This window comes from Amblyomma maculatum, chromosome 2 (genome assembly GCF_055883805.1).
Source record: "Amblyomma maculatum isolate TAMU_Amacu chromosome 2, ASM5588380v1, whole genome shotgun sequence".
Classification (NCBI taxonomy): Eukaryota; Metazoa; Arthropoda; class Arachnida; order Ixodida; family Ixodidae; genus Amblyomma; species Amblyomma maculatum.
In genome coordinates, this window is record NC_139345.1 from 86,116,553 (window position 1) to 86,142,244 (window position 25,692).

Below are 25,692 nucleotides of genomic sequence, written 5' to 3' on the forward strand. Positions count from 1 at the left end.
TAGATCGTAGCAAAGGGCTTAGTAAACTTTCATGCGCAGCTGCACACCTGTACAACAAGAAATCAAACGATATTAGCTTCTTTCTCCTAAAACAGCGATGCAAAGACGCGGTAACGCTTCTTGCTTTTGTTGTTTTTTTTTCACTTGTACAGAGCAGACGCACCTGCTAATCCAAACACGACTGTGCGTCCCTGGCTGTCTTTCTCAAATAGCGGGAAGAAGTACCTGAAAGAACAAATGGCGAAGTGTTAATTCCGCGCTGTAGAAAAATACATCGTTTTATTTCTTTCACTAAAACCTAAAATGATCACGCAGCTGAGAATGTTAAGAATGCGCTCTTTCCAAATCAAAAGCTAGCAAAAGTGCTTAACAAGATGGCGATGTCGAGTGCTAAGTGGTCAAACAAACATGAGAACATTCATGATGTACCCGACGTAACTTCTATCGCACGTTCATTCGGCTGTACACGAGTTTAAAGATAGTGAATCCTTTTAGTTGCATGTCAGTTCACGAACTTCGAGACCTAGTGATTTTATGGTGCTCGCTAAATTCACCAAAGCGCCGCACGTTCACAGCCCGGTGCTTAAAAGAACGACGTCGATCGTTGCGCTACCGAAATTTTATTTTTGTTGTTTGTTTTGGCGTGCGCCTAGTTTTTTTTCCCTTAGAGACAGAATAAAGGGCTAGTACACAGCGTCTTTTCAAAAGCTTCATTGCATTTAGATGGGGGTATACCCATAGCAGCCTGCGTCCGAAGACAAAGATGAAATTAGTTTTTTTTTTTTTTTTTTTTTTTTTGCAAATATTGCGCTCCATAAACATCGGACTGCGGACGTGTGGGGTTTATTCGCCTAGTGATGAAATGTCGGATGCTTATAACACGCGAATCCAAAGTACTTGTCAGCACCAGTCTCTGAAGGGTACTGCTTGCTGCTAGAGGGCTCACCCCTTAGCCAAAAGATCACGCAGCGACTCGTCGTAGATGTCCGGGCATTTGAAGAAGATGGGGTACGACGTTCTGACGGTCAGGTACTTGTCCAGAGTCTCTTGAGCAGAGCTCATGCAGTACTTGCGAGCGCGCAAGAACCTGAGCAGGAATTTGTCATCTGCAATAGAAAGAAGGAGAACAAGAAGCGAAACGATTTGGTTGGCTGATAGCAGGCGCAAACGATCGGCCAAAACGGTACAGCGAAGTGAACAGATAATTATATTTCACCAGATAGGTGCCGTAAGTGCGAACACAATCTCTGTAATTCAGAGGAGCTTGTTTGTGACGGACAGAGACTTCATACAGTGGTGTAGTACAAATGCATTGTTCAAGAACTCTTCAAGTGTGTGACGCAATAAAGCTGCCGGTGACCCGCACCTGAGCAGACTTGACTATTAGATTTGGGCACGCGGAACTATGGACTTCTCAGTAAGCAGATGCCACAAAATATATGTCGAGAGCAGAGACATTCTGGAAAGGCGTGGGATTGCTAAATTTCAGTGTCTGAAAGTACAGTGCCGCTTTGTGTACCAGCATTGTTACTGAAGCTAGGACATCCACAACCATTGCAATACGCTACATGTCTTCGGCTATACCTTCCGTAGTCTAGAAAGCAGTTTTTTTTTTTTTTTTTGCTTTTCGCGGGCTTTTGCTTGTTCGCGCATGGAAATCCCTGCGTCGGAAAATTTTCGTTTTTTCTTTTACGAAACGGAGTAGCCGCGCGCTTGGTTTCAGACACAACTTGTAACAAGGAAGTAATTAGCCATAAGCACCTGCTAAAGCACAGCCACAAAACTCAAAGGAATTCTATACAGCTCTCATAAAAAGGGAGCAGTGGGGCGGTCCTTTGTTTATAGCTAATTATGAGTAATTACTCTTGTATTTTAATTCTATTCCTTGTAGTTGTTATCTGAAAACAATGGGCTTTGACGAATAACTTATTGACCGCTGAAACACTCAGACACCTCTTGCACCATGCACCGAACTGACCCAATATTAAACTGTGTGGGGCTCATTGTTATAAATCAGATGCTTCTCAATATGAAGAAACAATAACTTGCACAGCGCCGTCAGAGTGATTTGTGCGGTCATATATGCCACCGTATAGAAATGTAAGTATAATTAAAAAACATTTTGTTTCGTTTTTTTTTTTTTTTCCTTGAGCGCAGATAAAGTGCTCTCTTCAAACTTTCACACAAACAAGAAAGAGGAAAACACAATCAGTCAACTCATTTCTTGTTGCCACATGCGGTACACTTGAGGACAAAGACAGAATAGTTTCGGCAGCCTTTTCGTTTCTTAAACAGCTTATTATGAAATTAGAGTCGCTATGCAAGAAATAGACGGCAAAACTTTAAGCACATTTTAAAAATATTGTAGGCCGACAGCTAGCGACACATTTACTTGAAAGAAAAAAAAAGTGCAGGTGCTCACGCGGGTGAATTTCTACATGTATTTTCAAGTGTTTTGTGATCCTGTACCTTTTGTTCAATGGACGCAGCTTCAGGGTCGTGAAGCTTTGAACCTGGGTGAACTTGTGTTGAAGTGGTTCGTGCATAATTCATTAGATATGTGTGCGAAACTTGATGCAGCCATTTAACTGCTCTGTCATCATGACATGGAGTCTGTGCAACGTCTGCAAATCATGATTACGTTTCAGCAGCCTTTTTTCTTAAATTTTCGTTTCTTATAACTAAAAGTTGGACTGCTCGAACAAAAACATTTTTGATTGCCCTGAAATAATTTGCTTTCGAGAGCATACATGGAGGTTCCTTAAAATGTCAGTTAGAGATTATGACACTTTATTCATGTCAAACGCACGCTCTATGCTACAAAATTTTTGTTTCACAAAACGCCCTGTGTACGCAAAACGAATTTCTTTTTCTATGAAAGGACACATTTCCAAAACAAAAAATTGTTAGGAGCAGAGGTGTTTTTTTTTTGTTCTGTCGTAGATATGAATCATGTAATTTTTTTCGCCACTGGTTAAAACATGTAGTTAAGTGTTTTCCGCAAAGGAGTGGTATGTGAGCATGAATTACATATATGGCAAAAGAAATCGCCAAGAAAAAAAAGATTGCACTACTTGCGACATGTACCCTTCTTACTGCATGTTATTGCCCCATCGTCCATTATATGACGCTACTTTTCTCTATCTCATGCATTCAGGTGATCAGAGGTTGCGAGGACAGCATCGTCAATTTAGTACAGCCGAAGGCACACTGACAAAGTTTACAGTGTAGAAGAACTGATAGTGTCATGCAATTCATGTGCGATAAAGGAAATGTGAATCAATGTTTTTACCGTTTGTTATATTTCATTGTAAAAAAGCGAAAATGCGTTAGTGGGTAAAACTTCACCTCCATTTTCACGGTATGCGCATGACTTCTGCTCATGTGGAAGGTTCTGTTCTCTTTTACAGCACCAGCTTGGATAATGCTTCCCGAGAACACTCGATGGCTTCAGTTTCCCACAATGTCCACTACACTGAAAAAAGTCGCAGGGCTAGCCCCTAATAATGTGTCCTATTTCAAGGATACTAAACTTAACTATAGCGAGCAATGTGTTTGACGTGGCACATGCGCGTGGGTCTTTTGCGCGCACATAACTATTCTGCAGGAAAGGATGCGTCGCCTTCCTTGCTTTGAGTAAGTGAAAAGAAAGAAAAGAAAACAAACAAACTGAACCTTCCCGCACAATGAGGAAGGCTTCCTACACGAGGTTACCGCCAGGGCGGGCCCAACGACACATATGGCTCGTCGTGATTTCTATATCCGAGTCGCGGTTTCGGTGGACAATGAGCAGCCCAGTAAAGAGGCTTCCTCCACCGTGACCCTCACATTTCACGCCGGTGTACACTTGACCCTGATGGTCACTACAACTGAATAGCTGCCCTAGAAGCAAGTATGCACGAGTGCAGCTTACGGTCCAGCACGATTAGCAGACGCCAGCACCAAAAGCGGCAGACTTGGCAAAAGGGCACGGCCGCTGTAAAAGTTCTTGTATATGGCCAGCACTCTGAAGCCGCGTAATTATGCGAATCCGCCGGGCGCCTCTGAGCTCGTTTGCTGGGATGGGGCGCGGCTTCAGCAAATGCGAGACCGTGAAACTCGGGGAAAAAGTAACGACGCCATTTTGCTTTCTGCGCACGCGCCCACGTACCTCGAACGCGAAGGAATACCGAAATAGTAATAGCGATGTTTATTTATCAGCTCCGCGTTTTCGCGCCGCCACCGGGACCGTTTTGTTGCGACCGGGAACAGAGCTTGCGAGTGCGCACAAACTGCTTTCCAAAGAATTTTAGCTGTATGGATCATTTTTCTGATATTTTTTTTCTAAGAAGGTTTTTTTATGTGTGCCATGATTATGTACTATCTGAATAGAGGCCTTGAAAGCGGAACAGAGCTTGACTGCTTTCCGAAGTATTCGTGTCTGAGCACAATGTCGTTCATAAAGAATCGAGCAACTTCGCCGGCAGTACCTCGGGCAAGGGCCTTCGTTTCAGCGTAGCGTGTTAAGTAGTCTGTGGCGACTACGATCCACTTGTGTCCGTTCGAGGATAAAGGAAATGGGCCTAAAAGGTCTATGCCCACTTGCTCGAAAGTTGTGAGGGGTGGTTCAATAGATTGTAACATACCGGATGGCTTGAGCGTGGGATTTTTTTTTCCGCTGGCATTGTCGACAAGTCTGTACGTAACGTCTAAGGCTCGGAGAAGTCTGCACGGCCAAACATAGAAACTTATGCTCTATTCTCTCTCTTTGTGCGTGCGTATGTCTTCATTGTGGGACTGCGTATGCGACGGGAAGTTTGGCATTGAAAGGAGGCAAAAAACGCGAGCCATAGTGCCTAGAATATGATGAAGGAAACATTTGGAAAGAAGTATTGATTACTTTTGCTGTTTATAATAGCTGGTCTAGTTTGCTGTTCACTTTTACTTTCTACGTACGAGTAACTGTGCGGCCAGTTTTAGCTGTTATGTAACGACATGTGGCAAGCGGATCATGGACACCAGTTTACAAGCTGGAGACTTGTATATTGATCGAGGAATAAACTAGTGCGTTGCACGACTGTCAATAAATTACTGTCAAGTAGCTGGGTGCAACGTGAGCACCGTGTTGAATTGTAGGCCACAAAAAAGTAAAAGCGTGGTGAGGGGAGGCAGTTTAAATTAGTCGTGCGGCGGAGGAACTACCGAAAGAAAAGGTTTTTGAGGACTAAGTAAAGTATTTTAGAGTTCTGTCAGCGAGAAAGGGCTACCAAAGCTGCCTATTTACCTCGATGACCGTGACCATTTCCTAACTCGGAGTGGTTTACGCTCCAACTATACACAACTCCACTGACACCAAGATTCGTCCACCTCTCAGCACGTCGTTCACTTGGTATGACAAGCAGCCCGTCACCGAATGTGGGTCTCGGCCCATACGCCTTGCGAATGCATTGAGCGTTCCCGCTTCGAGATCAAAGATCTTGCGGGACAAACGAAAACAAAACCATTTCTGGCGCCACGTCACTGCCGGAAGTACGGCGGAATCTTCCGCGCCTGTGTAGCCTCTTTCCGAAGGGGCTGAGCGAGTCCCCGAGGGGCGAAAAACGAGTATACCGCTTGTTTATCGGGCTTATAACGGTCACGTCGTAGAGGAGGGACAGTTGCGAAAGCGAGTCTTGCTTGCGTATTGCAGCAACGGCGTGCACGATGTGTTGCAGTTGTGTAACCTGAGATACTGCGTCTGAAGGGTTAACGAGCGAGACAAAACGGACGAATGGGGTCAGACTTGAAGGCGCTTCGTTTTAAACTGGAACGCAAGGATGCATAAAGCCGCCGAAGACTACAGGAAATGGTGCCGCATAGCTGCGCGCCATGATTATTTCGTAGACAACATCCGGTCGGAAAGGAAGTGTGCACATAAAAAAAAAAATATATATACAGCCAAACATGAGTCAGAAAAAAAAGACACTATACACGTGAGAGAAATAAAGAAGAAAGGAAAGGAAGTTAAAGACTGGAAATAAGAAGAAAGAACAACTATTATCCCGCACTTATGCCGCTTATGCTACATGGAATTATTCGAATTTTCTAGTTGGAAGGAAAATATCCTGCGTGGATGTATTACTTAAATGGCCATTCATACGTGCGCTCTCTCTTCCGGTTCGAGCAACAAAGAAACAGATCAAAATTTGTTCTGCTTGAAAGCAAAGGCGTGCTATAGCAGCTGGGGAAATCGGGGCAATGACCTCCGCTGGGAAGATGGTGCTAGCATGTCGAACCGGCGTATAATCGCGAAGAAGTGGATGATCTTAGCCTGCAAGCGCGCGCGGCGTCAATGCGTGTGCCGTGCGCGCATCGCGTAACAATATTGTTCCGACTCAAGACTGCTCTTTCTCCAGCACTTCTAGCTTGAGCGACGAGGAAGTAGACTTTCAGAACATTATAGAAGTTCCCCTGTTTGAGAAAGAGTGCTGTCGCCTTGGGGACACCTCTCTCATATTCCTCGTGGCCCGTTTCATACCCCTTTGAACGAAACAGAACAAGAGCACGGCAAGGAAGCAGGCAGATCCTTTCACCGAGGGTTGGCAGGCGATACGTGCTTTGTGCAGTGATAATCCTCTCGCGTCCTCTTGGAAGACGTGGTCGAGAAGTATTGCTTCTGCCTAACATGGGTGACTTGACGCGTTCGCTGCTGAACTGTATCACTACGTATATTCCTGAAAGCTGAGATCTCCACAGCAGTGAAGAAGTTGGCTCTGATCAACCTCCGGAGATTCTAAGCGGTAGAGGCGCTGTGTCTTTCTAAAGGGTGCAGTGGACCTGATACAGGTGTTCAGAACAAAGGAATTGAACTTCTTTGATTCGCTTGCTAGAAAGCAAGCGAAAGCAGAAAGGTGATGGCCGTTCATTAAGCAGTGGGAACGCGTTTTGAGCTCGTCTGTTCGGGAAGGTGATGTCCAACGGAAGACAGCAATCTTGTAAACAAGAAGAAGAAAGGCTGGTTTATGGCATTTCCTTCTACTGAATACAAGAAGCTCGTATTTACCAGGAAATCGTAGCTGAGGCTATTCACAGCTGCGGATAAAAATTACCGCCACGGAAAAGGCAGGTCGTCACAATCCGGATGTCGCAGGGGATGCACGTAAACGTGCGCGCGGAAAGGTTCCCCTGATGTGACCAAACATCTCTTAGGTAACGCTTGTTGTGCTAGCCCAGAGCTAGCAATCTGCTTTGAGTGTCTTAGTGCAGGAACTGGCGACTTAACGTTAGTGTGCAGGCGCTAAGTGGCCGCTGATTCCAAGTTTCTTGAGGCCATTAATTAATATATTAGGTGCGCATGCTTAAAAATGGTCAAATAATCAAGTATATAGTATATATCAAAGAGCACTGAAGATTTGTCTTCGCCTTCAGATGAAGACTAGTCCCCGTTTTGAAACGTTGGCTCGAACTGCGAACTGAGGCTTCTCCCCTCTACCCTTGTTCAGTGCTCTTTTTGATACCGTGTACCCATCTTCCCCTCGTTCTACTTGGATCCTAAAGTATATATAGTCTGACATACGCGAATCTGCGCAGTAAACTTTAGTCGTCAGCGTTAACAATAACAACAACAACAACAAAAAGTATAGATGTAGCACGGTACACATTCAAACATTTCCGTTAACGACACGCTGAACGAATTTTTTCGCCGCCGGAGGAAACTGAAGCAGACGAAGGGGATGCGGCATCTGACAAATTTGTAAACGTCTCTGGTCGGATTCCTTGCTAGGTGTGCCGATCCCGCTGCTTCTCTTCTTCAGGTTCGTATTGAGCTGAAATTATTCCTTTTTGTTTTCTGATTAGTAGGATCTTTTTCTATCGTATTGCACATTTATGTATTAGTTTTTTTTTTTTTTTTTTTTGAATCTCATATCTAACAGCATAACTTCCTTTGTACTGGATTCATGTGTGGCCAATCCCCCTCGTGGGTATGTGCCATTATCTGAGGGAACAACAACAACGGCGCTGCGGGAAGATGTTAGAGCGCATGTTGTCAATTTGGCGTTTGTGTTATTTGGTAAGCGCTACCACAAGGCCGGCGAAATGCAGTTAGAACGTGTGCCTCCCTCTTACGCAGGAAGACGACTGCGCCATCCAGGAAGGCTGTAGACAAAAATGTAGGCCAACTCAAGAAAAAAGTCGTTGCATTCTGCATTGTTCTGTTGCGTTTCGAGCTGACTCTTCCAGTCCGCCTTTCCCTTTTCCTGATTTCAAAAAGAGTTACTCATGTAAAATTTATTTCGTCCCATTAATCTACATCTACCCCTCTGAGATACATTGGAGCCGCTGACGGAGCCGATGAGGACATTGTCGCTTATGGGCTGGGACAAATGCCTGCCCTTGCCTGGGATGCTATGAGACAAGGTCGTATTGTTTAGTCGCTTTAGGCTACAAATTCGGGCATTGTCTAAGTAACGTCACATAAACCCAGTGGGCCTATGCAAATACTGGGCTTCGCGTGTATGGGTCCGGGGAGGTTAGTGCCCTCGGCTGGACACATAGCGTCACGGTGTCCTAACTAGCATTCGCCTTACTTCTCTTCATAATAATTAAGCCTTGCTGTTATAGAATCGCCATTATTGTTCACAATTGGTACCCGCTGGTACGCGAAATGCCTGACATATATGTCCACCGAAGGCATCACAATTCTCGCGTTCGCCTCCAGCAGATTGTTGATGATGTGCGCGTGCGCCCGTGAGCTCGGAGTTGTGACGCAGGCCGGAGCCCATTTGCGTATACCTGTCCTGCAGTTGACGAAGTGTGGTTGCTGCTCCACCCACTCCCTCAGTGCCTGGATGGCCTTCATGCGGAGATCATCGTTCTCCTCCTCCTCGGGCTGCAGGAATTCCTTGATGGGGTCCGCGTACTCGTCCTCCAGGGCCAGCTGCTTGCGCATGCGCTCCTTCTCCTTCTCGAACTTCTTGATGAGCTGCTTGTCCTTCTTGGCCCGACGGCGGGCCTCCTCCGCCGACTCTGTTGGGCTCACATTGTTTTGCATGCTGGTGGTGCCTCGGCCAACGGCGCCGCCCCTGCGAAAGGAATCAATGCGCAAAGTCATTGCGGAGCCTTCCACTACATGTCAGGGTGTATAACACTGGGCCATGAATTAAACCACATTAAAAAAATACACACTGATGCTATTACAAGCGTGTGCTATTGTTACCTGCTGGTACGTTGGGTATGATGAGGAGTGCTGTAAGAAGCCTTTGTAAGCAGTTATGTTAGCCTTACAAGCATGCACTTCTTTCTCTGACTTTACATTTCAAATTCGGAGAGGGTTCGGCATGTGTGTAGAGTGTACGGACACTTCGAAAGCTTTCATCAGACGCCTACAATGGCATACTCATTATGCATCATGCGGTGAAACTCCGCTCGAGAGGAATGTTGAAGGTTTCTGCGCATTCATATCAAGGAAGTCCTTATATTTATCGAAGTATACGCTACTCACAAAGTTGCCAGCCACTTGCGGCAACATCTGATCGAGCTGTCCATAAGTTGTTCTAAATGGCAATTTTTTTCGTGTTGTTTTTAAACAAGAATCGTTATAAAAATGATAATACATTTTGCAGCTAATGTTAGTTTTCTTCGCTCGGCCCACTAGAGCATGCGCGGAAAGGACGCGACACTACGAGATATGCGCACTCTGGCCTGATCAGCGAGCCGAAAATAGCGAGCGTGACTATGCCAGCTGGATTTGTCTTGTACTAAATAGGCTCACAGCCGCCTGTTGGGCGACGCTGCACTTATGGAGTTCATTTCTTAATTAAGGCCTCGTGAATAAAAGAAAAAATTGCTCGCCTTCAGCTCCGGTCTATGATGAATTCTACAAAGTAAACAAAACAGTAAGAAACGCTCCCTATATGCGTGGACGGTGCTGGAAACGGAAAGAACAATGGTGAGAAAGCCATTATAATAAGGAAGAGTGCGGAGGCAGCGCCCGCCATTACTGTATTGTCAGCCGTTATCACCCCCTCTTTGATGCCGCCGCATAAAACGGCCAGCCTTCCGCTTGCTCCGTTTCCCCCCGCTTTTCTCGGGGCCAGCAGCCTCCGCAGGCGCCCCCTGGCGTGCTGTGGCCGACAGAAATAGTCGCTCGCCGAGATATGGGGGACTCACGCGGAACCTGCAATCCGGGCTGTACACGAGCGACCACCACGCCCCAGACCTTTCCTGCGTGAACCTTTGCCCGGTGAAAAGCCAGCGGTGGTCCCAAATGTTTTCCGAACCTGGCTGGCTTCTTTTCTGCCAAGAAGGTCTTCATGCCGGTTTGGGGCACGCAAGTGGACAATGCGTTATTTTCGTGCAGTGTAGCCCAATCTGCGGCGGCTATAGGGCTGCTACCTAGGTCACCCTTGAGGCTAAAGGGTTGAGGCGGAGGTGCTCTGTGGATTAAAATAACCTGCCCACGATTAATCTCCAGAACAATGCATGACCGGCCAGGACTGATCTTTCATGATCGCTCTTGAAAGCTCTTATAGGCTGCTCTCGAGAGCTGAACTCTTCCTTTGCAGTTTCTGTACCGGGTTCCTCGAGCGTTCCTGGGTTCCTCGAACACGCACAATCTTCGCGCAGCGTACGCTCTGTTTTAAGGACGGGCAGTGGTAAAATGTGGTCCAATTCTTGCTGAAAAAACTTGTTAGCTAATGTGGGCCTAGATACACCTCCCCTCCGAATTTGACGGATTGCGCCAGTGGCAAAACTATTTTATATTCCTTCGCATCCAGTACGCATTGTTTGAAGTTTCATGATATGGGTGTAAAATTCGCACTTTAAAATTGGGCTGCATAATATATTTGTTGCAGATTGCGTGCACAGACGGAGGCTAAATTAGTCTATTTTCCGCCCCTTAAACATTTCTATACAGCAGTTCGTCGTGATGCTTGAACTGAATAAATTAACTTTCACCATGGTACAACACTGTATTTTACACAAGTTCATAATTTGTCCCCCAGTCGGAAAAAACTACAGAAAGATTTCTGTCGTTACGACAGAATTTCTGTGCTGCTTTTGACAGAAAACCTGTTGGGACAACAGAACTTTCTGTAGTAACATCAGAGTTTTCTGTAGTTACAACAGAAGAATACCACCGAACTACTGACAACAGAAAACAACTACAAAACTACAAAAAAACTACTGCAGAACCACAGGAAATCTTACATTTACAACAGAACTACAGAATATCCTGTTGTATTTTTGACATGGTTCTGTAGTTTTTTTTCGACTGGGGGCCCCTTTTCTACTTATTTTTAATGTGAAAATATTATTATATGACCCATTAGCACCAAAGCCGGGGTTGGGCGCTTCCGAATCCGGTCATTCAGTGGACGTACCTCGCTGAGAGGCTGTCGCACAGATATGAGCTTGAGTGCGGAAGGTCAGCGCACAGAAACGTCAGTGATTACCAACGTTTACCTTCAAGCAACAACCAAGTCTAGTCAAGCTTTACCAGGCTTAACTTTCAGGCTTTCGTTTTGGTTACTTAGGTTTAGCGGGGTTAAACCATTGCTAATTTTTTTCGTTACGTAAGGCTTGGGACAGAAAAAAAAAAAAAAAAGCAGAAACAACTGTTGCGTAGTGAGGCATTCGAACAGCTATAAAAGCTCCTCCGGAACCTGTTTCTACAACTCTCCTGTCCGCTTTTGCGAACGCGAATGACGAGAACAGTGCCTTCATTCGGAGAAAAAAAAGCGTAAGCTACACGCGTCTACCTAATTTCGTAATGTTTATTGCATCACTTTGCGGTGGTGCTGTGTAATAATAATTAATAGCCACGGTTTATGCACCCGTCATGTGTATAATCAATGCATTGTGGGTATTGATTTCATCGTTGTATGCGAAGGAAAGTTGGATAATTATTTTACTCATCACAGGTAAGATATGGGCTTCTTTTGCGAAGTGCTAATTTGTCGGACATGAATGGTATCATGTTTCACGCATGTCTTTGGACAGCTTGTGAACTATTTGTGCACCCGTGTGTTTACATAGGCGATGAGCGAGTCGTGAAGAGTTGCTAGTGTGTGCTACTAGTTCTAGATTTCACACAGCTTGGTCTCCAGTTTTGAGTCAATTGCTGAATATTATTCGTTGTGTGTATTTGTTAAATGGGCATGCCGTAGCTCCCTTATTCTTGAAAATAATATAGTTTCTAGCAACCATGAAGTTGGAGTAGGGATACCCGTGCAACAGCTTTGCGATGGTTTGGTGCTAACGTGGAACATCTCTCCCGACTGCTTCTATTAATTAAGGTCACCTTACCGTGTACGTAATTGACAAGCACCTGGTTAGAAAGTTATTTTAAAGTTCTAATGTTAAATTCACCTAGACTCATTTCGTAACTAAATTCATGCAGCCTAATGTTTTGCTGACACACGCTTGCATTGCTATCTTACAAAGTGGCTGTCTTTGGAAAATAACAAAAAACAAACAAACAAATATACAAACAGCAGACTCTGTACCCGTCACATTGTTAATGGCGGGAAATCAAAGGACGAGAGGTGCCCAGCATACCTACTCATATTATGTCCCACTACTTCCGGCACGTCACAACTTCTGAGAAGCATCAAAGTATTTTTTTTTTTTTTTGAGTTCCTGCGTTTCATTTCAGCCTGGAAAATGTAAGTCAGGTAATTTCCTGGCACAAAGGTTTGAAAGAAGTATTCTGGACCGTTGAAAGATGAGGAAAAAAAAATGCTGTGATGACAGCCTTTTACACAAAATAAAACTGCGAAGTGTAAAATTTAACAAGCAAGTTGAGCAGGTCAATAACAATGTCCGGGTGCCTTGAAGTTCTCGGTCTTACCAAGCACTTAGTCTTACCAAGTGCTGCTAGCGATATGTAAGTAATAAACTAGTGAGTCTCGTGAAAAAGCAGAGTGAACAGCGTTCATGACAACGCAAGTAGCTACCTCTTACGCAGACAACTGGTTATTGCACCATCTTCATAAATTTACATTCAAAAGTTGTGCGGATATTCCCACAACCATTACGCCGCGTGCTATTTTCGCCTTCCGCGCTGGCGGGCCACTTCTGCGAAACTCTCCACTACAGCGTCTCTCATACTGCGTTCGGAAGGGCGCTCGGGAGGGGCTGCAACAAAAAATTAGGTCTACTTCAGAGTCCTGCCTGTAGCTACAAACGATGCTCTCTCACTACTTCAGCGACGGCTTGCGACCTTATCGAATTTAAATAAGATGGTGCAAATTATTGCCGACCAGAGCTCAGCGCATTTTTCTGCTTACAAGCGTGTCGCCAAAGCATCTGTCACGAGCGCCACTCTCAATAGAGCTTGATCGGGCGCGCGAAGCTGTTGCACTCCAGGAAAACAAACTGGACTTGTGAGGTCTTCTTCAAACAAATTGCGTAAATGTAGGCATCGTTTTCAAAGCACAAGAAGAGGGAATATGTACGCTGATGGTAAGCTGCACGGCGTAGCTGGGCTTGGTGACACTTGTCTGCGGCAAGCACTTCGCACGAATGCGGATTGGGCTGTATACCACACAGCTGTGACATTAAATGCATGTGCAATTTCGACCAGTTCTCTTCCCTTTCGGACGCTGTCACCGTAGAAATAATCGCCACGCACCCGCAAAAACGACAGAGTACTTGTGCGAACTTCTGCCATGCTTGCTGCAGCAGTGTTCAGCCAGAATTTGCCCCGTTCGCGCTCACTACCGCCGCCGATAGATGGCTTTCAGTGGCACCCCAAAGCCTATAGACGATTTTACGGAAGGGTGAAGGGCGCTGCCATATTGGGGTGCTGGGCTGCTTCAGTAGCAACGCCCCCCCCCCCCCCCCCCCCCCTCTCTCTTAACTACATACCCCAACAGGCTGTACTCGGGGCGCACTGCACAACACTGCAGTGGAGCCCAGAGGAACACAGTATGAGGCGAGACACTGAGTGAGTGGCGTATTGGCCTCGAGATCGAGCAGAGTCGCCACCTTGCGACTCAGCGGCGAAACCTACTCAGTGTGGATGCGTTTTCGCGTCGCGTGCTAGCCCGCAGTGATTTACGCGCGCGCATGCGGCGTGTACAGGAGTGTTTTTATTTGTTTCGCGGTTCCTGCGAGCTTTTGCTTACCTATATGCCTCTTGCAAAATGAATATGAACAGTCTATAAACCCCACGTTTCATTAAAAAAATTATATACTTGTCCGTATCGAGCATGTCATACTTGGATAAGGACATCGTCCATCGCGTTCTTCGGCGCTTGAGATCCTCTGACATGCAATGTCTCAAACGAAGTGGTACTGTCGTTACCGCCGTGTCAAAGCAAAACAGGTCGCTGCCGTCAATAAAAGTTAATGCAAACGCTCAGAAATCGCATATTCCCGTTTCTGTTTGGAATACCGCAGCTACTAAAAGATATACCACCGCAGACTGCTTCATATAGCAGAATGCAGTTCGAACAGACCACTCTATGCCTACTATGCCGTCTGTATGCGCGATAGAGTTGTGTGAGTAATTTTTTTTTTTTTTTTTTTTTTTTGCTTTTAAACCTCTGTCGCGGTGTCTCAAAGGGTAAGGACGCTCGACTGCTGATTTCGAGAACGGGGGATTCAATCACAACCGTTTCGAAAGGCGTTCCTCTGCTGTGGTATTTGACTGCACAACAATCCCACGCGGTAAATGTGTTGTTAATAATGAAAAAAAAAAAAAAAAAACGACACCAAAACCAGCCTCTGTAATCATCCGTCATAGCCGATGCCACTCTCATGTGTTAAACCCGGGCCAATCTGCATTTCTTTTCTTTTTATTTTTTGTTGTTGAAGGCTTCTGTGCACCCGTAAAAGTTTTAGTGAGCACATTTTGCTTTAGAGAAATGCTCGAATGTTTGGGAAACATATTCCCTGCACCTAATTGTTACCCTATGTATTATATAATACACCTAGATCAATGTACTTTACTGGTAGCCTGTTATAATCATTATAATCCCTTTTCGTCCAAGTGCTGTCTTCCGAGCAAACTCGTCATTTCTGACAAGGGGAGCAAAACAGCTTCATGCGGGCTTAAATATCAGTGTTTAGTTCGAGAATAAATACATTTTTATAGTCGCATGATAAGATGACCTCCATTTCTTTCGGAATAGTTTTATATCCGGCATCTGTTTTGGAAGCAACCCTAATATTTTACTTCGCATAAGATTTAGTCGCTGCTAAATAGTTAGTGATAAAAAATTTTCAGCCTGTAAAATTGCTTCCCAGAACATGACAGTGCCCATGCGCAGTTTATAACGATGTCTTCGCAGCGAGTAATTCGTAGCTTGCACTTTAACGTTACTGAAAATTAATCGCTGATTATTGTAAATTCTGTCAAGTGTGTAAAAGTTCTCTCACACGGTGAAACTTATTCGCATTGCAAAACAAAATAATTACACTACTAATTTACCGTTATATATTAACATCACACACATGATAAATCCCTTATACTTTTCTCGGTTCCAGGAAATCGTTTACAGTTAGTGGCGCATGCAGTAATACACTATCACATTCTATGACAGTGACCGCAAAAAGCATCTCGGCAAATTCAATCCACTGTTACGACCAAGCATCCGCATTTGCGCGCTCTATTGTTCGCCTGTGGGCATGAATAAGTGCTTTGGAAATGTGGTGATGGTCCAATGGCTCTAAGTGAGCCTGTTTCCAGGAATCCTGTTTTGTAAGCATGTTTTGCTTTGTGGACAACCTGCAAATGCCAAATTGGCCCTGTCAAGAGAACGTCTGGAAAAACACAAAGAAACGTCCCCCTGCGGGAAATAGCAGGAAGTGCTTTCTTTCTTTTGTTCACCCTTCCAGTCGAGAAGTGCTATCCTCCAGTGATGAATGCCTCCTATCCAAAGGAGACGACAGAGTGACATGTCCGCTGACGTGCAGGACAAGAAAGGAGCATGACTCATACGGCCATTAAGTGATTTCCCGGGAATGCAGGAAAGATTTGCAATTGTCGAAAAGGGACCATGTTGGGAGCCCTACGCGGCGCCACGTGCACTCGGGTTTCTGAGAAGTAAAACCCCTTGTCAGAACCAGCCTGTGGTTTCTTTGCTGAAGAATAGAAATGTACCTCCTCTCCTCGCCGTTCCCAAGCTTTTCCCGCCAACAAGTGATCACGCCCAACGAATGAATGCCGGACCAGTCAGTGCTTCAGACCATCAGTGCAGTGATGTGTTCGATTGGATGCCGATACCTGAGGGGCGTGCCCTGGATTTGGTTGGTCAGCATCTTCAGAGAGGGGCTGGACATAGGGGGTTTTAAGGACGCTGCAGAGCACGAAATGTCGCTCTGGGCCCTGGGTAAACGGCTCATCCAGTCGCTTCTCGCTATGAACTCTTAACGCTTGTCATTTTGCTGATGTACCCTTCTTTTTCATGTAAATATTCTTGTAAATACGTTTTCTCAAAGTGCCAGTAAACCTGCTTGTACATATTTCGCCAACTTCGAAGATTCAGTCCTTCTTCAACCCCGAGTCTCTGCACGCTACCAAGTGAAGGCCGGGTCGCCATAGCCCCAGCGTCACGACAACTGGTGGCAGCGGTGGGATCTGAATCTACAAGCACAACGACTGGTGACCAGCGTTGGGATCTGAATCTACAAGCCACAACATCTGATGACTGGAGGTGGGATCTGAATCTACAAGCCACAACATCTGGTGATTGGAGGTGGATCTGAAGCTACAAGCCACAACATCTAGTGATCGGAGGTGGCATCTCAAGCAACAAGCAGGAGCAACAATCGGCCAACAAGAAAGCAGCTCGGAACATCGATCGCATGTGTGGGTGAGTGCTTGGCTTTTCTTCTGATGTGGACCAGGTTCTAGAACAGGGTTAGATTTTAGAACTGGTAAAAAGTGTTGAAACGCCTTTAGGTTTGGTAGTTTGCACTGTTGTTTTGGAAGTAGCCGACACTCGGAGCGATCATGGACCTACAAAAGCTGCAGAAACCGGAACTGTTGCAATTATGTGAGGAATTGGGAATTGATACAAGAGGTTTGGCACGAAAACCTTTGATTATAAAGGCAATCACAGATTTGGGAGCCGATGATGAGGAGCTCAGTGAAGCATGGAACCTCATCGCCCAAAAAAAGGAGGAGCAGCTCAGACAGCAGAAAGAGCGGGAAAAAGAGGAAAAGGCGCGTGAACTTGAGTGGGAAAAAGAGGAAAAGAAGCGTGAAAGAGAAGCAAAAAAGCTGGACCAAGAAATTGAGCTCCGGAAATTAGAACTAGAGTTGAGCAAGAGGTCGGGCAATTGTCCCCAGCTAGCGGTACCTCTTCTCAACAAGGAGGCAGGTTTCAAGATGTCAAAGTACATGCAGCCATATGTGATATCAGGGGATATCGGTCTGTATCTGGTTAACTTTGAGCGAACCTGCGAAAAACTGTCCTTCCAGCGAGACACTTGGTCTCAGAGATTATTGACGGTTCTGCCCTGCGAGGCAGCGGAGGTTGTCGCGCGGCTGAGCAAGGAGGACGCGGACAACTACGAGAAGGTCAAAACTTGCCTTCTGAGAAAGTATAGGCTTAGCGCCGAGGCGTTCAGACAACGTTTTCGGAACGCTACTAAGTCCAGGGACGAGAGTTACCCTGAATTCCTGTACAATTTAAGAGTAAATTTGGGCGAGTGGCTAAAGAGCACAGATTCCTACAGTGATAGGGACGCTGTAGTCGAGCGAATTCTTTTGGAGCAGTTTTATAGCTGCCTCCCAGAAAAAGAAAGAAATTGGTTACAGGACCGAGGCGACATTAAGTCGGCAACTGAAGCTGCCGAAGTCATTGAGGAGTACGCTTCGCGCCGACAATTCAGCAACCCAGCAGTGGATAGGCTCCGCAATCCCAAGTTGAGTGTAAATAACCGTCAGAAAAGGCACTTTGCTAGATTTGCAAACGAAGAAAGGAAGGCTTCTTCAGGCAAACGCCCTAGAAAGGACGGCAGTGAGAAAAGTGGGGAAGTGACCAACGCGCAGAACACAAAGAACAAGCTTGGGGCTAGGAAGCCGCTCACATGCTTTAGGTGTAATGAGCAGGGTCACATTGCCGTCAACTGCCGGAAAGAAAAGTTTGTTTTCTCGTATGTCAGTGACTGCGATGAAAATATGCAGCTTTTGGAACCTTACATGCATGACCTAGTAGTCAACGGGAAGCCTTGCAAGGTACTGCGCGATTCGGCCGCAACGATGGATGTTGTCCATCCGGTGTATGTGTCGCCTTCCGACTATACAGGACAGTGTGCGTGGATCCGCCAGGTAGTGGAGGAACAGAGTGTGTGCTTGCCAATCGCGAACGTGGTCATCGAGGGCCCTTTCGGCAAGTTGACAACCGAGGCTGCCGTTTCAGGAAAGCTTCCTAAGTGCTATCCGTATTTGTTCTCCAACAAATCGGATATGCTACTGCGAAAGAGGGGCATCCTTTTCGGAGACAGAGTTGTGCCAGCCTTAACACGTTCAAAGGCGCGAGAACTAGCTACACTGCTAATTCCAGAAAAATCCACCGCGGAGGAAACGACAGCTAAAACAGTGGTCGATGCGGAAGACAGTGGGTCAGAAAACTTTGAGAGCAAGGCATCTCAAATAAGTCAACTTGAAAGTGAGCTTGATGAGACGCGGAATGAGGACGTCCTTGGGAGTAACCTCTTGCCGCCAGTGTCTAGTAATCTCACGAGACTTTTAAGTGGAACCCGAGGGGACCTAGCTATGGAGCAAGCAGTGGTAAATCTAACGTTAAACCTTCCCGAGGAGATGGGGGACAACTTGATTTGCCTCAGCGGAAAAAGGAGCAACGCTCAGGAGCTTCTCAGAAAGACGGAGCAGAGAGGAGAACTAAAGAAATCCCAGCTGTCCGATCTGGGCGAAATAATAACAGAGTTTGAGGCCTGTTTCGTGGACAGGCCAGGCAGGACTGATTTGACTGAGTACGATAATGAGCTGACTTCAGACGTGCCAGTGCGATCAAGGTGCTACCGATTCTCTCCAAGGCAAAGAGAAATTCTGGATAGGGAAGTAACTCGCATGCTGGAATTGGGAGTAATAAAACCCTCGGAAAGCGATTATGCTTCGCCTATGATCTTAGTAGAAGCTCCAGGTAAAGACCCTAGGCCTGTTGTAGACTACCGAAAGCTAAATTCTCTCACCAGGGATCAAGTGTATCCTATTCCGAATATTGAGGAGAGAGTAGAACAGGTCAGTAGAGCGGCATATGTGACTACGCTGGACCTTACTCGAGGATACTGGCAAGTACCGCTCACTGAACGCGCCAGCAGATACGCGGCTTTCGTCACTCCGACGGGCAGCTACCAGCCAACAATGATGAGTTTCGGGCTCAAAAATGCTCCATTTTGTTTTTCCCGACTTATGGATAGGGTTTTAAAGGGGTGTGAAACATTCGCGGTGCCTTATTTAGATGACATTGCGGTTTTTTCCGACTCATGGGCGGACCATATGGTACATCTAAGAGCTGTACTGAGCCTTTTGCGTCAAGCTGGACTAACCGTAAAGGCCGAGAAATGTTGCCTGGCAAGGGCGACCGTGGACTACTTGGGTCACAATGTAGGTCAGGGTTTCAGGAAACCCAGCGAGATTAAGATTTCTGCGGTAGCAGACTATCCGCGGCCGAGCACGAAGACGGAAATTCGAGCATTCCTAGGTCTGACTGGGTACTACAATCACTACATCCCTAACTATTCAGCTTTGGCTAGCCCTCTGACCGACGCTCTCCGCAAGACAGAACCGACAAATGTAGTCTGGGACGAACAAAAGGAAGCCTCCTTCGTAAACCTGAAGGCTGTGCTGATTAGCCGTCCGGTATTGCGAGCTCCAGACTATGGCCGAGAATTCACGGTCCAGTGTGATGCCAGTGATCGAGGGTTAGGTGCTGTTCTCTGCCAGAGAGATGACGACGGTAATGAGCACCCCGTGCTCTACTTGAGCAGAAAGCTGAGTTCTAGAGAGAGGGCTTATTGCGCGTCAGAGAAAGAGTGCGCTTGCATTGTATGGGCCATTCAAAAATTGCAGTGCTATCTTGGAGGGGCCAAATTCACCGTAGAGACGGACCATTGTCCCCTGGCTTGGCTGCAAACTGCGACATCGAAGAACAGTCGCCTTCTTAGGTGGAGCTTGATTTTACAGCAGTACAATTTTGAAATAAGATACAAAAAGGGGAAGTTAAATGGGAATGCGGACGCGCTTAGCCGCTCTTTCTAAGCGGTCCGAGATGTTCCTCACCATGTATCCAAATTGATAATCAGGTTTTTTTTTTTTTTTTTTTCGTGCGCTTGTATATGTGTGGCTATGTAAAGCTGCACGTTTGGTTTTCTAGGAATACGTGGGTCCTGAACGTCTTGAGAGTGGGCTTTTCTCGAACAACAATGGCAGTTTTCTTTTAACCTGGTCTCTTCAGACGGGAGCCGAGTGCTTGCTTCGACATGTGGTTGAGTTTCAGACAGCTCGAGCAATTTGGCCTACAACAATCAAGACAACGCGACAAGCAACAGCGAGCTTCAAGCGTTCACGTGCAGGCCATTAAGTCGTCTCTTCATGCAGCAGCTGGGACTGCTGCCCTCCGAGTCTCTTCTGGCGGGGGAGGAGGCTGTTACGACCAAGCATCCGCATTTGCGCGCTCTATTGTTCGCCTGTGGGCATGAATAAGTGCTTTGGAAATGTGGTGATGGTCCAATGGCTCTAAGTGAGCCTGTTTCCAGGAATCCTGTTTTGTAAGCATGTTTTGCTTTGTGGACAACCTGCAAATGCCAAATTGGCCCTGTCAAGAGAACGTCTGGAAAAACACAAAGAAACGTCCCCCTGCGGGAAATAGCAGGAAGTGCTTTCTTTCTTTTGTTCACCCTTCCAGTCGAGAAGTGCTATCCTCCAGTGATGAATGCCTCCTATCCAAAGGAGACGACAGAGTGACATGTCCGCTGACGTGCAGGACAAGAAAGGAGCATGACTCATACGGCCATTAAGTGATTTCCCGGGAATGCAGGAAAGATTTGCAATTGTCGAAAAGGGACCATGTTGGGAGCCCTACGCGGCGCCACGTGCACTCGGGTTTCTGAGAAGTAAAACCCCTTGTCAGAACCAGCCTGTGGTTTCTTTGCTGAAGAATAGAAATGTACCTCCTCTCCTCGCCGTTCCCAAGCTTTTCCCGCCAACAAGTGATCACGCCCAACGAATGAATGCCGGACCAGTCAGTGCTTCAGACCATCAGTGCAGTGATGTGTTCGATTGGATGCCGATACCTGAGGGGCGTGCCCTGGATTTGGTTGGTCAGCATCTTCAGAGAGGGGCTGGACATAGGGGGTTTTAAGGACGCTGCAGAGCACGAAATGTCGCTCTGGGCCCTGGGTAAACGGCTCATCCAGTCGCTTCTCGCTATGAACTCTTAACGCTTGTCATTTTGCTGATGTACCCTTCTTTTTCATGTAAATATTCTTGTAAATACGTTTTCTCAAAGTGCCAGTAAACCTGCTTGTACATATTTCGCCAACTTCGAAGATTCAGTCCTTCTTCAACCCCGAGTCTCTGCACGCTACCAAGTGAAGGCCGGGTCGCCATAGCCCCAGCGTCACGACACCACTCAGCGCTGTACACGTGAACAATCAGCTTTCCTGCGCACCGACGTTTCCTATATAGTGTCGGCGTGATCTCATTTTTGGGGAATACTTGTGCGTGGTTGTCTGGGCCAGAGTTGATGCGCACTCAGACTAAAGCAACTCGCCATGCAGTGCGCTGCCAATGCTACATTTAAACCTGCTTAATCCTCGAGTCAAGTACGATTAATGAGCCAGGCTTTCTCGATTCAATCTAAAGTACTGCAGGTCAGAGAACGAACCTTGTATCTGCGGCTTGCCACTAAATTCTCCGGTCTCACTCGCATGAGACACGCGTAAACTGTTTAAAAGTCGATAAGAAAAACAAAGCTGTCATTAGGCAGGCTCAAACATTAGGCGTGTGAGCGCGGTACAGCGCAAGAAACGTGCAAAGTAAATCTAGAAGACGTGGTTGCGTGCTTTGTTTTCCTAAGTCCGCTCTTCTTCTGCTGCATTGGCGAAATCCTTGGATTTTTTCTGCAATATTGCAGAAATACTGCAGAAGACACGTTTTCATCGCCAACAAACCCGCCGTAAACTCGGAAGCAGACCTACGCGGCGTGCGTTTCTGCGAGCGTCGCCGGCTGCCGATCCACACTACCGGTGTGATGGTGGCGCCACCTCTAGGTCGATCTCGCGGCGTATAGAACATCGTTATTCAGACTCACGTGTCTTCCTCTCTCTCCCCAACGCTCATTCACCGCTGTTCGCCGATGCGCGCAGTGCCTCCTGCATCCGCGACGGCCTCAGGGCCAGTGTTCCATCGGTCACGCGGTCGTGAATCTCGCCATCTGCTTGGCCTGGTCAGTTTTCGCTTTGTTCGACCCTGATGACGCGGGCGGCCACGGTGCACCCACTATGCGCGCACGCGTTCTTGCACCGGCTCCAGGAAGCGAGCGAGCGATCCGCGCTTCGGCCTCTGGAGCACGCGGAGATGACGCACGCGGAGGTACCGCTTGCATGTGCGCTACGACCTGCTTTTTCGCTAGCGAGTTCTTGCGTGTGTATGTGTGTGTGTGTGTTTCTCTCTTCTCCTTTTCTTTCGCCTTTTGAGCTTAGCATCTTTCCACTGGCGACCGCAGGAGTGCCTTTCACTTTTTCGTCACACTCGCCGCCAATGCGGGTCGCTCTCGGTGAATTTGCGTTTCTTCACGGCCTGTCACACCATGTCCCCTGCGTGACGTCGGTCAGTTCACGGATGCGCGTAGCGCAGAGGGCTTAAAAGTGAAGGGGAACATTGATGGCAATGTGTTCTCATTGCAGATGACGTGTGCATGACAAACTGGACTTCATAAGGGCGACTGATATCAGACACGTAACTCGGTTCTTTAAGTGAGCCACAAAAAACTGCAGTGACCTCTCTGTTTGGAGAGTCGCGGAACATACGGTTAGTTACACACGGAACCCGAACGTCCACTCGCTTCTCCAGCGGGAAGTGAGGTGCACGAGCCAGCAGGATATTTGGCCTTCTTACCAATATCCGCAATGACTGCCATTTACGAGTCGAGGTGATTACACACGAAAAAGTCGCCTAGAAGTGTATCACAGGGTTTTGATTTGTTTTGCCATAGAGTTTGTCTGCCTTGGCGAAGAGTTTCTTGGCGTCTTCGCTCCTTGTTATACAGTTTATAAGACTGTGCAGCCAGTGCTCTTTGCTACCCTTTTAAGGCGATAGCCTTTAGTGGCTCATGCTTGTGGATCGTGTCCGTCCGTCCGTAACGCTTTCGTTACGTGGGAGGCAGTAGCTGGCAGCTTACATGGCAGAGCACTAACTGGAACGTAGGGCTTCCTGACATAACGTTTGGCAACTCGGGTCTCTTCTTTCATATGGGAGGTTGATATCAGAATCAGCCTGCCAGGACCCTAGCATTCGCATCACCCCTAGGCCACGATGCCGGCATGTTCATACGGCTTGGTTAAAGCGGGACTTTATATGTTGGCTGGTAGCTTACGCTATCGCGTCATCGCGAAGTGGGGAGTGGAAACAGAGAGAAAGAGGTGCCGTAGTGGAGGGCTTCGGACCACCGCGCGATGGAGGCTTTCGCCTCATAGCAATTCAGTGATCCAAAGTAAGCCCTAGATTTTTTTTTTCTTAATTTATTTACAGGAAGTCAATATTTCCAAAACGAGTAGCTGACAGACTATCAACAAGATGCGACTGCGAAGCTGTTTGAAAATACGATGTCTCTAATTAGTCGACATATAACTGGCGGTGGTGCTCAGAAGAAAATGAAGTGACCTTTCTCTCTGAACCCTTACTCGCTTATTCTTCGGCCACATCCAGCTTCCAACAACAGTGTGTTCTGTTATCCATGCGGCAGATACATTAACCTGCAACTAGTCCAGACGCGAACATATGGCAAGTTTGGGCACTCCTCCGCTACCTCCGCTAGGAAAAAAAAAACAGGGTTCGTACACGTGCGCGCTTTTCCGTCGTGCGTGAACACGTGAAAGATACCGTGCATAATCGTTAGTTACGGAGTAGCGCGCGGCTTTTGTCTTTCCCGGTTGTGGAACTTCTACCGTGGTCCATCTGCGATGGCGGGCCGGCTATGGCAGTCTTTCCGCGTGTTGTCTTAATGCCCGCGGCGTCCTGTAGTGCGTACATTGCTAGCTGCTCCCGCTCGTGTGCCATCGAATATTTTACGAACATTGCGAACACCTTGAGTATACCGTGACAAACACATCGAAAGCCACGACATGCAGTGAAAGGATATACGGCTCGCAGCTCAGCGACATATACTCTCTTCCTGCAAGTACGCGAAATGATTCGCGGCAAGGAAGCACGCGGGCGGAGCGGATTGGTAAAAGCACTTGCTTCCTGCGCTGTCGCTGGCGTATATGATGACGATTTTGTCATTTCATTTTACGGAACTGTTTTTTTTTTCTTGGCCCCTTCGGTGGACATGCTTTCGTGCACGCGGGCACTCGTTTCCGCGGCCCGCTTTCCTCTCATTTCTGCGCAGGCACTCGCGACTATTTGCAGAGATACTCGTTAGGAAATCGTCTGTGCGTGCATCCTCTTCCAGGAAGCGTTGCGCATCGCCCGAGTACATTCCCCCCTCCCCCTTCCGCACTTTTTTAGTTTAGTTTTTCCTTATCTTTTCCCCCTCCTGCCAAACGGTTGCATCGTATTTGCGTGAGTGAAGCACGTCGGTTTTCACGCACGTACAAGTGATGCGTACGTGGCGCTTTTGAGGAAACGCCGTTATGTATACATGCGTGCTGCACGGCGGCGCGCGCTGTATAATATCAGCGCGCGATTTGGTAAGTGAGGTGCTTTGCCGGATGAAACGGTGTCTGACCTCGGAGTGCGTTTCGCTGCAGTGATTCCGCTGGTGTCACCCCGTGGCCCCGGATGCTATGCTCGCGAGCTCGCGGAATTTCAGTGAATAATGGCAAATTCCAATCGAGGATACCAATGCAAATTTTCTAGCTTCTCGAAACTTGAGTACTGTTTCGATGGGCGATTTGGATTAAGATCCAGAGTCCTAATTGAATCCCGACGGTGCGGTTACTAGATTCGCTAGACATTTTGCTTCGAGTTCTGGGAGCGTTCCGGATTAGCGATAAAAATTGCGATAAACATTCGCCATAAGTTTCAGAACGATGGCCACAAGTGTTATGTCCTGAGCGAACATCATGCCGCTATCGCCTTCGCAATTTATTTGATGAGTTGTTCAGCTGTTATGCTTTGATAATAATGCTTATTTCAAAACTTTATTAAAAATGAAAGAGCCTACCCGCCGCGATGGCTCTGTGGCTTTGACGTCTGGCTTCTTATCCCAAATCATGGGCTCGAGCCTGTTCAAAATGGCCGTAATATGACGCTGGCAAAATGTAATATTATGGGGGGCATTTAGCGTGCGTGATTCGACATTTTAGAGCCCTGTAAGTTTGATTCGTATTCACCCCTGCTACCTCATAGCCTGAGTCGACTTGAGATATTAAATGCCATACACCAAACCAATCCTCACATGAGCAGGCCAACTTCGCAGCTCCTCTCAATTTTGCGCAGCATGTGGCGTTACGTCACACGACCCATCGACAAACCAGTTCTCGGTATTTTCAGCTGCCAGTTACCATCTGCCAGAGCCATGACCGGGGTGT

General features: G+C 47.0%; 1 protein-coding gene across 1 annotated transcript in view; it reads right to left on the bottom strand.

Annotated features, from left to right (window-relative positions):
• Positions 1 to 25,692, bottom strand: part of LOC146199207 (clavesin-2-like) — a 76,796-nt gene that overhangs the window by 8,218 nt on the left and 42,886 nt on the right. The window contains exons 2-4 of the mRNA XM_084594684.1: positions 8,752 to 9,041; positions 947 to 1,106; positions 164 to 225 (exon numbers count right to left, since the gene is read on the bottom strand). Of these exons, the coding sequence (XP_084450810.1) occupies positions 164 to 225; positions 947 to 1,106; positions 8,752 to 9,010 (481 nt within the window). The 5' untranslated portion in view covers positions 9,011 to 9,041. The remainder of the gene's footprint in view (positions 1 to 163; positions 226 to 946; positions 1,107 to 8,751; positions 9,042 to 25,692) is intronic.